The sequence below is a fragment of the Diorhabda carinulata genome, chromosome 3, assembly GCF_026250575.1.
Source record: "Diorhabda carinulata isolate Delta chromosome 3, icDioCari1.1, whole genome shotgun sequence".
Taxonomy (NCBI): domain Eukaryota; kingdom Metazoa; phylum Arthropoda; class Insecta; order Coleoptera; family Chrysomelidae; genus Diorhabda; species Diorhabda carinulata.
Window position 1 is genome coordinate 14,796,736 of NC_079462.1, and position 18,075 is coordinate 14,814,810.

General features: G+C 35.5%; 1 protein-coding gene across 3 annotated transcripts in view; it reads right to left on the reverse strand.

The window, feature by feature from the left end:
- Window positions 1–716: 716 nt before the first annotated feature.
- Window positions 717–18,075, reverse strand: part of LOC130891806 (5-oxoprolinase) — a 189,028-nt gene continuing 171,669 nt past the window's right edge. For all 3 annotated transcript variants that reach the window (XM_057796782.1, XM_057796784.1, XM_057796783.1), the window contains exon 18: window positions 717–982. In XM_057796782.1, coding sequence (XP_057652765.1) covers window positions 821–982 — 162 coding nt within the window. In that variant the 3' untranslated portion in view covers window positions 717–820. The remainder of the gene's footprint in view (window positions 983–18,075) is intronic.

The following is an 18,075-nucleotide window of genomic DNA, read 5'->3' on the forward strand; positions in this document are numbered from 1 at the left end:
TGACAAGAATTGAATTTTTATATTTTCAATTTGATTCCTTGGTACAGGGATGCAATCATCTACATATCGGAAAAAGAATAGAATATTTATATCAACGATTGTCAAATTATACGGTATCCAACGCGGAGAAATCTCTTTGACAGCCAAGTATATATGCAATACTGAATGTTTGCGAGCCCAAGTATGCTTACCGATTAAGGACGACTTTCACGAAATTCATACTGTTGCGAAGTGGGACCACGACTGATCTCCGAAAACCAAAGCAACACGGGGACTTGAGATAGTGCTTCATCACCAAAAGTCGTTCTTAGTACGTTCACCATTAAAAATGTCGACCATTATGATGACAATGTCAAATTTGACATATTTCAAAACTTGAATTAAAGCCCTCATAGTTATTGAAAACAGAAGTTTAAATCAAAATAATGTGATAACTGACAAAAACTTTGTGCTATGCATATACTAAGTATTTTTTGCATATACTAAGATTTTTAGTTCATATGATATCAATCATTACAAAGATAAGCATACAATAATATTAAATTGATATAATTGCTGTCGTTTAAAGACACTGTAATTCATCTACTTAGTAATTATTCATAAAATAAGAATAGTTCTACCTACTTGAGACTCAAAACATCATCATCCGTGAGTAAACTACTTTTATTCACAAACTTCCTGAAAATTCCTATAAAACCGGAATAAAAACAAAGTAGTGAGAAGTAATATAAATTTTACTTGTACGACTGTAACAAGATACGTTTCAAAATTGTTAGCGAGATCTTGGAAAATTAACCAGCCTCATACGTGAAAACTGAATTTATACGCTCTCTTGCGTTTGTCTGTACTGGAAAAGGCTGCCACGTTCTACAAACGTCCCTTTATATGGGGATGTCTCTTGGGAAACGGTGTCCTCTTGAATCTCTGACGGTTCATTTCTACCGTAACCTCCACCTGCAGGTGTGTGTAGTTGAAATATATCCTGTAACAAAACAAATATTGTATAATACTGTGGTTTGTTAGACTGTGCACGTAAATATATTTAGGCTATATAGAATTTGAAATTTTCGAATTAAATCATGTATTCATATAATATGTGACTCATTTGGATTGCAAATAAACATGTAAAGTTCTCAATAAAATATGCACAAATACCGTCAAAGATGTGAAAATTAATATTAAGGTATAATCATCCAAAAAGTGGTATTTACACTAACTTATTTTGAAGAAAATACGATTTATTGTTAAATTAGGAAAATTATTTTCTCACTTCAAGCTCAATTTTTTTCAAAAATAAGTACTTTGACCTGGTCAAACGCTCAGAGCGTATTATTAGAACATGAATAAAACGAATAGTAAAGTGGCAACGGTTTTTTTAAATAGGGTGAAAGAGAGGTTAAGATTGTCACTATTTTTTTGTAAGAAAAAATAGAAATCGACATTATTTTCTTCATAACTTGCTTAGTTTTAATGTTAGGAACTTCTCAAAAAAATGAAAATAAAAGTTTTTTGAGGGACTTTAATAAAGTTTCATAAGTTTTGGACGAGAAATGTATTGGTTTTCGATTATTGTACGTAAAAACTTTCCATTTAAAAATACCAATCAACTTTGAACAAGCAATAACTCCGTTTGTCTAATTTCCTAATTTCAGAAAATGGTCATTGATTGGACTATTACACATAAAATATTAATAAAATCATGTAACTTCTGATAACCCTTCATATAATGGTATAGTTGAACGTCTTCATTCTACGCTTATACATAGAACATTTAGGGACTTTAAGAGAAGAATATGAAAATTCTTTCCATAATCAACATCTTATTTTTGATGCAATATTAGAATATAAAATAGTTCACAACAAAACAAAAATTTAACTATAAATATTAATCAAACATTATTAAATAATTATACGAAGCGGCATAATGAAAAAACTAAATTGTTACATGAAAAAATTAATAAAAAACTATTGAAGAATAACATAACTGTAACAATAAATGAAAAAAGAGATCCACCTATTAATTATGAGCCAAGTACAAGAATTTACAAAAAAAACTACTTAAAAAAGAAATAAACTTCTTCCTAGATGTGCTCCAAAAAAACAGTAAAATCTAATAATTAAAACACCAACCTAAAGATTATATTAACAAAAGAAATTCATTACAGATTGACAACGATGGTGTGTCAAGAGATAAAAATTCAGAATAGAGAAAATAATCCATAAATTTTGTCGATGTGACTTTATACATTATCATAACCTATACCTATAACTTCTATAGTCATAGAATTAGATATTTTGGTAGCAAAAAATTCAACTTTACATTAGAATAGTCTTTAGAAAATTATAAAATCAAAAAAGTGGCTAAGATATTTGATGATATAACACGCAAATTTAATAATGTATTCGAAAACTGGTTTAAATCATATTGAAACAAATACTTATATTGTCATCAAGAGTTATTGTGTGAACAATTTTATGTGACTTTCAGCTCCAAAGATATGATAATGTTTTTGTCCGTCACATCCAACTGATATACCAATATTTTATTAAGTTCTGCCCATGAAAGTACCCATCCGTATTCCACGTCTTACATTAGATATAGTATTCAATTCAAAATTCATAAACATCCATTATATCAAACTAATAATAGAACACCACGTCTTGAGGGAATATCCCAAACCAAAATCACTTTTACAAGTATCCTTTTACATTGTGAGATTAGTATTTCTCATGGTACTGATGTAATTAGGAGCTTCATCGAATTGATTTTCCTGGCACCGCTAATTAAAATTATTCGCATCTGAGCCTTGAGTCAGTCGCTTCATTGTATTAGTCGGGACTGTCAAATTCAAAATTACTTTCAGATCACATCTCAATTTCGTTATAATTTAATAACGAAAGTAAAGCCTCGGTGACTGAGAAAACAGGATTTGTTAAATAGTTTATATTGAAAAGATTTTATTTACGAAATTACATTTATTTTCAACATTCCTAGAAAAGTTTTTCACAACGACTTTTCAAATTGAACACCACACTTTACAAATGTAATGGATATCTTACTAAGCAGTTTATACTCAAAAAATAGTTTATCGTAACATCATCAGCTGGTTAACTATGTAAAAATATATTTTCACGTATAATCAAATTTCTTTGTATCCTTTAGGGTGTGGAGGTACAAAAATTTACATTAACAATATTCAATATCTCAATTCTATTCAATTTAGACCATTTCTTCTTTTTCATAGCAACCTTCATTGCTTCGTTCCATGTCAGCTTTTTCTTCTTCAAAACTTTTCTTACCACAATGTCCCGTGTTTTGGTTTTCCTCTGTTTTTTTTTGTTGTCCTTTGGCTTGCGAAACTTTTTTTACTTGTCTTGAATTGTCCATTTACTGTAAATGACCCCACCAACTCAACCGCCTTCTTCTAGAAAACTTATCCTCCGCTTGTTTTGCGATAAATGTGTGTCTAAGTAGCTCGATTCTCTTACTTCTTTAACCACTTCTACTTGTTGTTCGAAACGTATCTTCAGTTTGGTTTACCTTTCTGGGGGTGTCTAAGGTATAAAAATATAATAATATACTGGTATGAAGAAATAACATCTAATTTATAATAATAATAATAGACAATTTTGGATGAATGGAAGTTACAAAAACTATTATAAATATAGGCGACACTACCCAAGTTTAATTTAAAACTTTTACAGTCCAAACAATAAAGTTTTCTTCTTCCGTATCTTCGAATCGATGCTTTCTGATGATTCTTAAATAATTTCTCTCATAACGCGATTCTATCGATTAAAATCTGTTTAAATTGAATGGTGCTCTCCTTTCAACAGCTAGAATTTTTACATGGAAGTAGACTGAATAGGTTCACATTGATTCAGAATATTTGATTCTTGGCCCCACTAAAAACAACTCAATTTTTTGTCAGGAAAGCAAAACTAAGAAAAATCGAAAAATTTTTTGGGAAAACTAACAAATTGAGTGCTCAATACAATGAAATCAAATATGAAGATCATATTATATAACAACAAAAAAGAAGGGTTTGAGGATCAATTGATATTGAAAAGAACATTTTGAGTCATTTTTGATAAAGACAACGAAGGACAAAAAAATGATAGAAACAAGATTTAAAACTTTGATCTTAATCAAAATTACTGTTCTTCAAAGTATGCATCAATGTAAGAAGGCGCTAGATAAATTTAGGCTTTTTTCAATATCGATATTTTCCATATGATGGTAATACATACCAATGAATATGTAACGTTAGCCATTTAAGGGGATTGTTAGACTAACCCCAAAAAATAACCTTAAAATGGAATCTTTTCTATGTCTCTGTTCAGTTCCAGAATATCTTCGGTTTGTAATAACTATTTCGTATTCCACGATTTCTCCATTTTGAAGATATTGAAAATAAGGACAAACGCTTTCTAGGGGAACTTGCTCCTAGGAGAGAACTGTTAAAATTGGTCATTGCTCATTGTCACCAGTCGGAAATGGTACCAGTTAATAACAGCTAGTAGCTTCTCATACCACTATGTTTTTTTTCGAGAAGCACTGGGTATCCCAGAGCTATGATCTCTTTGAATCATGTAGGAGCTTTTCTGCTCAAAACACTGTTAGCTTACCCAACGATTACGTTTTAAAAATCATTTCTAGGCTACACTTCAATCGAGTTGAAGTTTTTAACATATCATATTTCAGAACTCAGAAGTTTCCACATAATAATGCTCATTATGAACCTCAGCTTCAATTCATTGAGCTATCAACTAACGATTCATTATATGGACAGTTCAAAAATTGGTTCCAAGACTTAGTTATATTTCTTAGTTATCTTGCACACAAAAAGTTAATAAACCTAAAAAAACATCCTGAAATCATGTTTCCATGTTTGGATTCACACTTTTTCGAAAATGAAGAACGTTAAATCCAAGTCAGATCTTAATTTCAGATAAATATTTGAAAGCAATCTTATTAATCGAAGCATAACAATTTGACCTCAACTGGACTGGGATCTAGGAACTAAACATAAGCAGTCTTTTCATTCAAATTATTTTTTAACGTTAGTATGCTACTGTTAAATAAATGTTTCTTACTAAATTCCCATGGAAAATGTTTGGCCCGCTAGGGATACACCACTTCAAAATGTGACCCTCGGAAAAAAATGTTGGAGTATACTGGTCTATATCATATTTTAGATGCGATTTGAGTATAGCGACTGTAAAACGTAAACACCTTGTACAATAATGTGATAGGTACGTTATCTTGTTGAAAAAGGTATCCTGGACGCCCATATAAAAAAAGGCAGTAGAGAGATTTGTGAGACATCATTACCATAATGCCCAGCTGCCTCAAATAAATATAAATAGCATTATAACAATAACCTCCAAAACTTAAATGTAAAATTTCTGAGCAAATGCCTTCCAACGATAAATCCAATGTCACGTTGCTTTTCACAGTGGTATTTTACCATTATACGGCTGTCGAGCGAACCTAAACCGAATCGCGATTCCTCGCTGATTGCGATATTATAGGGTATACTGCCTCCCAGTGATCTTATTTTTCACGTCGTCAGGTAAAAAGTAAACGACAGTGGTTTGGAACATGGCAATCGACATTTTACTATATTGTGGCGCAGTTCTCAGTCTATGGTATAACTTACATCAAAAATAAATTAATTTGTGGATTTTCCACTAAATTTGAATAGTTTAAAATAGAAGTATTCTCTTCTCCTTTATCGCCTACCAAAGGCAAAATTAACAATGTAATTTCAACAATGTATTTCAAATACTTGCTAGCAAGTTTTTCTATTAGCTTTATAAAGCGTGATTTTGGCTATAATGTATTTCGACAACTAGTATACTACAATATTTAAAGTTGTTAGGTGTATACTCTCGATAGTATTACACATTCTTTGTTAAAACGTCATATTTTGGGTCACATGGTAACATTTTCAGAAAAGTTAGTGATAAGTCTCTCTTGAACTAATTCGGCGATAACTTTTTTTATGGTTGGTACATGAAAACGATAAATAAAGTTTTATATTTGAAAATCACAGAGAGTTGAGAAACAATGATCATATTCTAATAACTGTTCTAGTTGTTAGAACAATTTTTCATTACTTTATTATATATTGTTAAAATTTTCATGACTTGAAACTTATGATGTTTTTATTAGTCTAGTCTACAAGTTCAAATCGGTGTCAATTAACATACTTAATTATATTTTTTATGTCTAGGTAAAGTAGAAACGGTGGAGGTCTTCTATCACTTGACCATTTTACAATTTATCTAACACATATTTTTGACATACTATCAAAAGATCGATTTTCTTTTTCAGAAGTACTCGAGTTAGTTTAGGTATGATCTAGGAAAAAATACCTAGTGAGCTGAATTTTTGTATAACTTTTATTACGGTGTTGTAATGACGATGTGAAAAATCGATATCGATATCGTGCCGAATAAAGGTCAAAAGTTAACGAAAATAAGATTTTCACTAATATCTCGCGATCTATTGCTCGGTTATTATAAAAAATTGTTCCTAGTAAAATTATCTACAAAAAATGTCTCCTATATTTTTCTATAGACTATAGACCGTTTTTTCGGAGTAGAAGGCTTAGAAAGCGACTAAAATGCAATTACATACGGTACACCGTATTGCTTTTTTATATACATATCTTATAGACGTTAAGGAACTTAAAATTCTATTATAATTTATCCAAATGACATCTACTTGCTTTTTTCAAGTTACAATCAAGTAGTTTCTGTATTAACAGAAATTGTTGACACTAATAAAATCAACTCTTATAGTGTCAAAGAAATTCTATTAAAACCATTATCATCATTAAACGTGGCAATGAAACACCAAAGTGGACTTCAATATATTTTCCGAGCTTTCGAATACTTATGTATTCATCGGCTGGGGCTGAAATTATGGTCAAATACTATATAAGAAATATTTATGAATGTATAAAAATAATAAAATTTTCACTTACAATTAATTGAAATTTTTGGTGGTTATATAAGGAAAAGTTATAGTGAATAATGTTCAATATTGATTGGTTAATTATGGATAACATTAAATTTCAATGGACTAGGTCATTATGAATGTAGCTGAATATTTATTGGTTAGAATATAAATGACAACAAATTTTTAAGGTTAGGTCGTTATAAGTGAAGTTGAAATTTATAGGATAGGTGACTAGTTGACTCTGAGACTTCGACGAGTGAACAAGTGCGAGAGTGAAGTGAAGTGAAAGCGGACTCAGGTACTCAGGTGAGACACTGATTAAACTTTCTTTTTTTTGCAGGTAGCTGTGCTTTGACACAGCCTTTTATTTATAATGATAGAAAATACTTCCGCATGAAAGAATTGTGTTTGTAAACACAAATTTGATTGTGCGGAATTTTTCCGTTTTCGAAACAGCCGTACTTCTCAGCACGGCTTAACATTTTATTTTTAGGTAATTTCAAAGAAATTGTAGGAAATTTAAAAAAAAATTACTAAGACAAGAGTACAGGCATGGAGCCTGAAAACCCCAAATGAAGGGAAAACCCTACGATAGGGGAACATCGAAAGATAGGAAACTTGAAACCACAAATGAAGAACTGAGAAAACAGAAAGAAGAACTGAAGGAAGAAAATAAGCAATTGAAAAGAACAATTGAAATATATCTGGTAAAAATGGACAACATGAAGGATTCAATGAAAGCACTACAGGACCAAGTAACAAAACTGTTAGAGCAAAATGAAAATAACCAAAAAAACGACAACCTCAAACGGAAAACAAAATGGGGGATAGGAAATGCGAGAGCCCGACCATAGTAATGGAGGAATCTAACATCGAAGACTGCCCAATGGAAGAGGAGGATTTCACGCAAGTGAAAAACAAAAGAAAACGAAAAAAAGCGAAAAGCAAACCTACGGAAGAAAACAAAAACGAAAGAAAAAAAAAAGTAATGAAAGTGGAAAAGAAATAGAGGAAGAACTAAAAAAATTAAGAGAGACAAGGAAGAAAAACAAAAAAAAACCAGAGAGGATGCCACCTCCAATCATATTAAAATCCCCACTGATGTGGACTGTTATCAGAAAATAACTGATACAGAGAAGTATCAACGCCCAATGCAAAATGGGCAGCTTCACAGGAAAGATCACCAAGCAGTCAGTGGATGACTTAAACAAAATGAAGATGCTCCTGAGCGAGCACAAAGAAATAGAGTGGTATACATACGCAGTCAAAGAAGAGAAAGATAGAAAGCTAGTGATAAAAGGACTAGCAGTGAACACTCCAGCATCGGAACTAGAAATCGAGCTGAGGGAAAAAGGATTGAAACCCAAAAAAGTATGGCAACTCACGAGCTATACTCAAAAAAATGAAGACAAGACAAGAAAATTGATACCAATATACATGGTAGTTATCGAGCCTGCAGAAGAGCAGTCCTACAAAAACTTGAGATATCTCTGCCACACGAAGATAAGTGTGGTAGAACAGAAGAAACACAACGGACCTGTACAATGCTACAGGTGCCAAGGTTTCCACCATGGACAGAGCACGTGCAATATGGACGTGTGCTGTGTAAGATGCGCAGGAGATCACAGGGCCGCGGACTGCACTCTGAGCAAAACGGAAAAACCAAAATGCAAAAACTGTGCAGGAGATCACCCAGCCAACTACAGGGGGTGTCCAAAAAATCCAAAAAAGAGGAAACTAAAAAACAAACAACAAAAACCACGATCCCAGGAGTCAGCTACGCCCAAACGGCCAAAAAAACGCCGCCAGCCTCAACTTCACAAAAACTACAAGGAACGGACGAGATATTGAGTATGCTGCAGAACATGGAGGCACTCATAGCGACATTAATAGCCCAACAAGCCAAATAAAATGACAAACAACCTTCCTAGTCAAATAAAGATCGTCTCGTGGAACACAGGAGGACTACGAACAAACCAAAACACCATGGGAGTGATCTTGGAGGAAGAAGATTACGATATCTTCGCACTGCAAGAAACGAGATTGCCAGGTGACACACACAGATTCACCTGGCCAGGCTACAACGTTTATAGAGACGATATAAACGGACGCTCCGGAGATACAACGATCTTAGTGAAAAAAGAGTTGTGCCAACACCGAATAAACTCACCGGACGGACTACTTAGCATGGAGGCGACAATAGTAGTCATTAAAACATCATACGGCGATATTAGAATAATATCAGCATACGTACGGCCAGACACCACAATACACGAGGAAGACGTGTTAGCAGTACTCCCAGATGGCAAAAAAGGCATTATGATAGGAGATCTAAATGCCAAGTCCCCTGCGTGGTACAGCACAAGAAGAAACAGACAAGGAAGAAACTTGGAGAAGATCATAGAAGATCACCCATCCTATCAAGTGATAGGACCAGTAAGACCGACACACTACCCACAAAACGGAGGAAGGCCCGAGGTTATAGACATCGCTGTGTTGAGAGACATGACGATGCCTGTAGAAATCGGGACCATAGACGGCGGCGACGCTCACTCACCAATCGTCGTCACCATTGGTAGCGGCAACAGACAAACAGGAAGAACCGTGAGAAAAACCAACTGGAACAAATTCAGAAGGCTAACAGGACAGCTGTTAGGACCAATCACGGAAATAAAAAGCAAGGAGATGCTAGAAGAACAACTCTGTTTCTTCGAAGAAGCACTATCAGAAGCGATAGAACGAAGTACCACAATGACCGTACCAGATAAATACGGCAGATTCAAAAATATAAGCGACGATCTGAGAAATCTGATTAGGGAGAAAAATCGAATAGCTAGAAGAGCCCAAAGGACACAAAACCCAGAAGAAAGGAGAGTCAGGGAAATGAAACAAGAAATTCAAGAAAAATTACAGGAACACAGGAGCGATAAATGGAACAGAAGGATAAACGAATTAGACCACATATCTAAAGTCCTAAGAGAAGAAAGAAAACCAATGCCGCCAATACACGGAAGCAACGGGATGGCGTACACAGACAAAGAGAAGACAGAAGAGCTGAAAAACACAATGGAACTTCAGTTCACACTGAACGAGCATTTCGACAAAGACATGGACTTCTCAGACATGATAGAAGAAAATATAAACGAATACCTAGAAGATTCGCAACAACGATGGAAGTGAAAGTATTACTTAGGTTCGCATCAGCAAGGAAAGCACCGGGAGTAGAAGGAATCTCAAACAGAGCGCTGAAAAACATGCCAAAAAAGGTTTGGCATACCTTTCGAACATAATAAGTGGCATGCTGAAGACAAAACACTTCCCATCGAGATGGAAACAAGCAGACATTATCATGCTGAGAAAACCCGGTAAAGACCCCAAAACTATAGACCGATAAGTTTGCTACCTGCCATGAGTAAAATCGCAGAGAGAGTGCTACTGAGGATTCTGAACGAACAAACAAGGACATTAAACACTATACCAGAGGAACAATTCGGCTTCAGGAAAAACCACAGCACCGAACAACAAATTTTGAGACTAGTAGAATATACTACTCAAGGTTTCAACCAGAAAGAATCCACAGGGGCAATCTTCCTATACCTAAGCAAAGCCTTCGACCGAGTATGGCACGAGGTCTTGCTCTACAAGATGAAAGAGGCAGGGTATACAAAACCGCTCATAAAACTCCTGAGCACGTACCTCAAAGACAGGAAGTTTCAGGTGAAAGTTGCAAACGAAAAATCGGAAGTCGGAGAGCAGCAGGCGGGAATACCGCAAGGAGCGGTACTATCACCAATGCTGTATAACATATACACAGCAGACATCCCGAAAACGGAAAACACCTTGACAGCGCTATATGCGGACGACACCGCAAGGTGACAAACATCACGAAAAGACTCCAAAACGCCGCAAAAAAGATTGACGAATGGTGCAAAACATGGAAAATACAAGTCAACTGCGAGAAAAGCCAAGCAGTTCTCTTCAAGAAAAAAAGGAGCCACCAACCCGACCAGAAAATAAAAATAAACAACGAAGAAATCCAGTGGACAAAAAACGCAAAATACCTAGGCGTAACATTAGACATTCAACGAACACGTGGAAAACATTGTTGATAAAGTGAGACAAGCGAGAGCAAGACTATGCGGATTAATCGGTAGAAAAAGCAAGTTAAAAGACGGAAACAAAACTCAGATTTATCAGGAGTATAATAATACCGATTATAACGTACGCCTCTGTTGCCTGGGGACACACGTGCAAAACAAACAGGAAGAAACTACAGGCTCAACAAAACATAACGCTGAGACAAGCACTAAATGTTCACTGGACAACAAGTAGCGAGGAAATATACGGAGAAACGGGACCTGAAAAAGTATTAGACATTATGGACCACTGGGCAGTAAAGCTATTCGAGGAGTTGGCAACGCCATTAGTCTGGCGGTCTTTGACGTGTCCAAATTTTGTTATTTTAATAAAATTTATAATTTATTTTTTAGTAAAATCGATCTAAATGACTTAAGTATAATTTTTCAGTTTACGATGGCGTTTTGACTAGATAAATACAGAAATTTAAGTCTGACGTTCTTTTTCTTAACGCAACTGTGTGTCAGACAGACCCCAACAAACTTATAACAACAACAAATTTTCTATACAAGGTATAAAAAAAATTAAACGTCAAAAATATTTATCTTTTATGCCTCTTTCAAATAGAATTGGTCTGGTACGTGAATACTTGACCAAAATTTTGCCAGACCAAGATTAAGTAAGTTCTTCTCTCCTACTTGTTAAACGCGAGGTTTTTTTGTTTTTAACGTAACTGACTTCATTAAACCATTTAACCTGTTTAATTTGTCAAAATGTGACGTGCGTGTTTCTAAGAAACGTCTATCTAGCTAAATAACCAGTTATTAAATTAAGAAAAGGAAATGCTTTATCTGTAATCTCACTACTAACAAGGAGAAAGTATTATCGTTTAATGCTGACACATTTCAAAGATGTTGTTTATTTATTGAAATAAGAAAACAGAATCATTTCAAGTACGGCGATTTAATATTAATACCTGAATTACATTCATCTGCAGTATATCATTTGAGTTGTTCTACAAGTTCTTCAATAATAAAAGTATTAACCAAAGAGAAATTTTTAAAAATATTTATAATTTTGACTCTAGTTTGATTCCACCTTGTTGGAGAAGTTTGGAGCAAAAAATATTACGCACAGTTTTCGTGGCAAAATGCTACAGATCCTCTGTGTATTCAACTTGATCCTTTGGAATGTGGTTGGCAATTAAATGATGCTGGCAATGCATATGAACTAAAGTGGTTCGAAGGTGATGCAATGCCATTGACGGTTGAACAAATTTTGCAGCATGATAAAGACGAAACTATCCCAGATGGTGAAGATTTGTCTTTCAATAATCGCGGTAATTATTCAGAAGATGAGATTGATGATTAATTCAAAATAAAAGTTATATCTATTATCAATTAAGAATTTAAAATTTTCTTTGTTACTTGTTCTATTGTACTTTCTTTTATTTTAATAAAATTAATTATTTGTTGATAATTTGTTTATTCTTTCGTAAAAGAGGTATTCTTGCTTTGAAAATTTAACTTTCGAGCGCTCCGCGCTGTCTTGAACGTCAATATTACGCCCGTTTTCGTAAATTCCCGCTATAAGCCTTAGTAAGCTCATATCAAAGCATCGACGCTGTCAGAAAATTACTATTTAAATTATAAAAAATCCTGTGAAAGGTTTATTTTGTTCTTACGAAACTGTCAATGAATTTTTCGGGAAATAGTTACTGTAACATTAAAATAGAAATAATTCAAGTTAACAGGATTTTCTTTCATTTCAAATCAAATATATGTTTTTAAAAATTAGCTAAAAACAACTAGAATTATATAGTAGCAAATACAATTAAGGTAAAAAAATACGTTTGATGAACAATACATTAATTAATTAAACTAACATAAAATTTTCAAGACCATAAATCTTGAAAAAAAAATAATTGATGTTTTGCTCCTTTTACTATCATATGATATTTGTTTCTTATTATGATATAAAAAGATTTGTTAACTGAGACCTAAATACTGCAGAAAACTTTTTTAACCTTAACAAAATTATTTCTCACAATGTTAAGATAGAATTTTGCAAAAAATCTTACAAAATCCATCTTTTCGTTTTTAATATAAAGATAAAATAATACTTTTGTAGAAATCGTTCGTCAAATATGCTTCGAAAATTGTAAAGTTGTCTCACACACAGTTGCGTCAAGAACAAGAACGTCAGACTTGAATTTCTGTATTTATCTAGTCAAAACGCCATCGTAAACTGAAAAATTATACTTAAGTTATGTAGATCGATTCTACGAAAAAATAAATTCGAAATTTTATTAAAATAACAAAATTTGGACACGGCAAAGACCGCCAGACCAATGGTTTATTATTCATCTAATATTCAAAATTTAATAAAATATATTTTAGTACTTATTCCGGTTAACCACCCTTTCACGGCGGTCGCCGCTTGGACAGTCGAGTATTCGAGTAGTCGAGTAGTTTTAGAATCTGTAGAACCAAAAAGAATGACAGCGACATGCACATAAGAAATTTCAGATGACCAACATTTTTTGAGAAAGAAAGAGATCGAAATATTATCGAGTTGCATTATTTTATACACACATCGTATATAACCTTATTAATTTCAAGAAAATTGTTGTGAAAAGCCCTTCATAACTTTGACAAATTCTCCGCTCTCTTAATTACTGATCTTTCCTGCGCGACGTGCTAAGAATTTCCTACTTCCACTATTAAATCTTTCAAACATTTGTTAGAGAAGAATTTGTTTAGAGGAATTTCCTTCACACTGACTGCTTCGCTTCATTAATGACTTTGAATTGGTAAGAAAGTCTGGAATATCTCTATTCCTCTATTATCAGAAATTTCCGTTCGTGCTTCATAAAATAAAAAGTTTCAATAAGTTTCTTATTCCGATATTCATTTTTCTGCAATATAGAAAGTGACAAACCGTTGGCCATAAAATAAAATTTTTATTTTCAAAACTAATATAAAATCATGAATTTGTAACTTGTATTTAATTCAAAAGTACATTTTTATAATTCTCTAATTCGTCAGTTAGTATTTCCAATGGCAGTTTTTCACATACACATATGATAATATATTATTTTATGGTTTTTGATAAAGCATCCGTAATCATATCTATGAGCATCTTATATTCCTTTAGAATGCTATCGGTCGCCGGGATTCATGTTCTGTTCCTTGTAGACCTTTATTGTCCACTTTATTGATTCACATTCTATGAAGGTCTTCATTCCAGTTCATTATTTTGGATTTTGATCCCTATGTTCCTCTGACAATTTTACAACAGTTCTATGGTGTAATTCGTGTTTTATGGCTTACGGCTTGAATGTGTTGTCTCCAAATCAGTCTCTTATCGAAAGTCACCTCAAGATATTTAGTATATGACAAAAACTAGTTACACCCTGGTTATTCTGATGGTTTGTGGGACGTACTCGTTCTTCCTAGTGAGAGACATAGAGTGGTCTTTGAAGGGTTCATGCTCAGACCTTCATTAATACAACACCTCTGAGTAATTGTTAGGACAGATTGGCATTTTATTTCATGCGATATTATCATGCTTAACCCAAACGATTATCACAGGGTCATAGGCGTTGGTTATATTAAAAAACAGATGATCGATTACTAATGTCGATAGTAATAGCGATACGCAACCGCCTTATGGACACCCTTTCCCAGTTTTGCTGTTATAGCTCTATCCCCTAGACTTATATTGTTAATTGGACTATCCACGGTTACTATAATACTACCCACCATAATCAACTCCTAGTTTTACCAGTGCCTGACCGATGGCATATATTAACGTATTGGAGAAGGCCCCCTCAATATCCACATAGCACTATTTCTTTATACCCTATAGCGTTTTCCAGTTTCCTGGTTAGACTATTCAGTACAGAGACAGAGTGTACTTACTAATTTGGTATATAATTTGATTTTTTTGTGGAAGTACTTTGTAAACAGATCCGTTCTGATGTTGGAATGAATAATGTTTTTCATGGTTTTTAAAAGGAAGGTAGACTGATAAGACGGTAGAATTTAGCTTCTTAGCTGGGTCTTCTTCTTTATTTAAGGATGAAGCTAGCTTGAACGTCTATCCATGTTGTTTCATTTACAGTGGGTTTTGGGTTTGTAGTTGCAAATAAATTGAGTCCAATCTTGATCAATGTTCGATTTATTGAACAGGATTTCAAAAGTGCGTTCAAATAACAATAATAACGGAATAACAATTTCGGAGCACGTTTTTCTTTCGCCTTTCTTTTCACTCGTGTCACTATTGCATGAAACTGTCAAAAGGTGCTTATCGCCTACTAATTTAATAAAATCAGAATACATTAGAATACATAACTACCAACTGTGACTCTATATAAAACAAAAGTATAGTGTGAAGTTGGATAGGGTCAAGGTTAAGTTGGGTTCGGGTCAGCTGTCAATTGATCAATTCTCAACACTCCTCCTTGATCAATTTACAGCGAAGTGTCTCAAAAACTTTTCTGTTGAGTGCTTTTGTGAAAATGTCTGCAATCTGTTTGCTGCTCTCGACGTGTTGCAGTGTCACAGTGTTGCCGACGTGTTGCTGAATGTGTTTTCGTGGTATCTCAATGTGTCTCTTGCCTCTGGTTGTCTTTCCTTCGTGTGCATTCTCTAACATGTGAATCGCTGACATGTTGTCGATTTTCAGAGTGATCGGCTGATCACTTTCCAGGATACCAAGTTCCAGTGCGAGTCTCTTGATCCAGCACACATCTCCAATCACAGACACTGCGGCTCGGTACTCGGCTTCTGCGGTTGAAGTCGCTACCAAACGCTGCGTCTGTGAGTACCAGACTACTGGTCCTCCTCTCATCACCAATACTCCACTTGTCGACTTTCCTGTCTCAGGGTCTCCTCCGAAGTCTGAATCGGTGTATGCTACGAGTTCTTTGCCTCCTCCGAAGTAGATTCCTGCTGTCACTGTCCCTCTCAAGTACTGGAATACACGTTTCACCATCGCCTGATGGGTTTTCATGGGATTGTTGCAGAATCGACTGAGGTAGTTCACGGCGAAACTAATGTCTGGTCGAGATATTGTAGCGAGGTACAACAAACTCCCTATCGCCTCGCGATAGTTGTTCTTCGCCGGTAGTGCCTCGTCGTTCTTGAAATTTGTTTTCTTGGTGATCATTCCTTGCTCAATTGGTGTGGATGCTGGATTGCACTGTTCGAGTTTCATCCTCCTCAAGATCTTCTCCGTGTACCGAGGCTGATTCACGAAGATTCCATCTTTGTCGACCTTGATTTCCATGCCCAAGTACGTCAACTTGTCCTGAACTTTCTCACTGTAAGTGATCTGAAACTCCTTGCTTATTTCCTTCAAAAGTCTGTATATTCCCTTTTCATCTTTCCCAATTATCAGTCCATCATCCACGAAGAGTGAGAGCATAATGCTCTTGTCCTTGGTGTAGTAAATACACGGGTCGTCATCTGCGTTGATCAGGCCAACTTCCTTTACAAAGTGTGTAGTGATGTAGTGACTCTCTCGTTCCACATCTTTGGGGCTTGCTTGAGTCCGTAAAGACTCTTATCCAACCTGCAAACTTTACATGATCCATCGTCGAATCCTTCAGGCTGATTCATGTAGATGACTTGTTCCAGATTTCCATACAAGAATGCCGTTTTCACATCGAACGATACCAACTTCATTTTCTCTGACGCTGCGTGACTTAGTAGTAGTCGAATCGATGCATGGCGGGCTACTGGGCTGAATGTTTCCTTGTAGTCCACTCCTTCCTTCTGTTCAAATCCTCTGGCTACGAGTCTGGCCTTGTATCTTCCATCTGCTTTCTCTCGAAGTACCCACCGACATGTGATAGGTTTCACTCCTTCAGGGCAGTCCACCAGTTCCCAAGTTTTCATTTCCATTAGCGAGTCGTACTCCTACTGCATTGCTTTTCTCCACTTTTCATCTTTAAGTGCCTGACTCACCGGAATGTCGTCAGCTTCACCAATCATGGCTACTTTTGCGCTCATTCCTCCATGTCTGTTATTAAGTACATAGTCTTTCAGTCTCGGTGGTGGTTGCAAAGTTCGACGATCTCGCAAACTTCTCCTTCCTGGCTCTTCTTCTGGCGGTTGTGTCCCACTTTCGTTCTCACTTTCCTCTTCAGCACTTTCTCCAGTCGTCCAGTTGTCTTCTTCTTCGTCTGACTCACTGCTGCTTTCTTCTTTCTTCTCAAGTGTACCCTCTGTTGCCGATGTCTCAACTTCAGTGCCTTGCCTCTGTCGTATCCTCTCCTCGTCGAAGATTACATTGTCTGAAGTAATGACCTCTCTTTTCTCTTTCATGTAAATCCTGTAACAGGGCGAATCAATGTCATAGCCAACCAGAATTCCCTTTTCTGATTTTCTATTTATTTTGCCTCTCTTTTGTGCTTGGGTCAGCACATAACATTCACAGCCAAAAGGTCGCAGTTTCTCAATCTTCATTTTCCTTCCAAACCACAATTCTGCTGGACTCTTTCCTGGTACGTTGCTGGTTCCTGTCTGGTTGATCGTGAAGATCACGTGGTTCATTGCCTCTGCCCATAGTTTCTCGTTCAATCCATCTTCATGTATCGCTGCCCTGGCTGCTTCGACAATAGTTCTCATTTCTCTTTCAACCCTTCCATTTTGCTCTGGCGTGTGTACATTCGTAAAGGTGTGAAAGATTCCCAACTTGTCCATGAGTTCTTTCGTTTTTGCATTCTTCAGTTCCGTGCCGTTGTCCGATCTCAGGCTCTTCACTCTCCTTCCTAGTTGATTTTCTACAAGTCTCAGGTAGCTGGCAATCTTCTCAGGGGCCTCACTTTTCGTCCTCATGAAATAACAGCTTCGGTAGTGAGTGAAGTCGTCCTTCAACATGAGCCAATACTTTGCTCCTCCCAGGGATGGGATGTTCATCTCTCCAGTGTCAACATGAACAAGATCTAACGGCTGCTGGGCTGTCTTGGGATTGTTCGGATGTGCGGATCGATGTTGCTTGCCATATGCGCACCCTGTGCA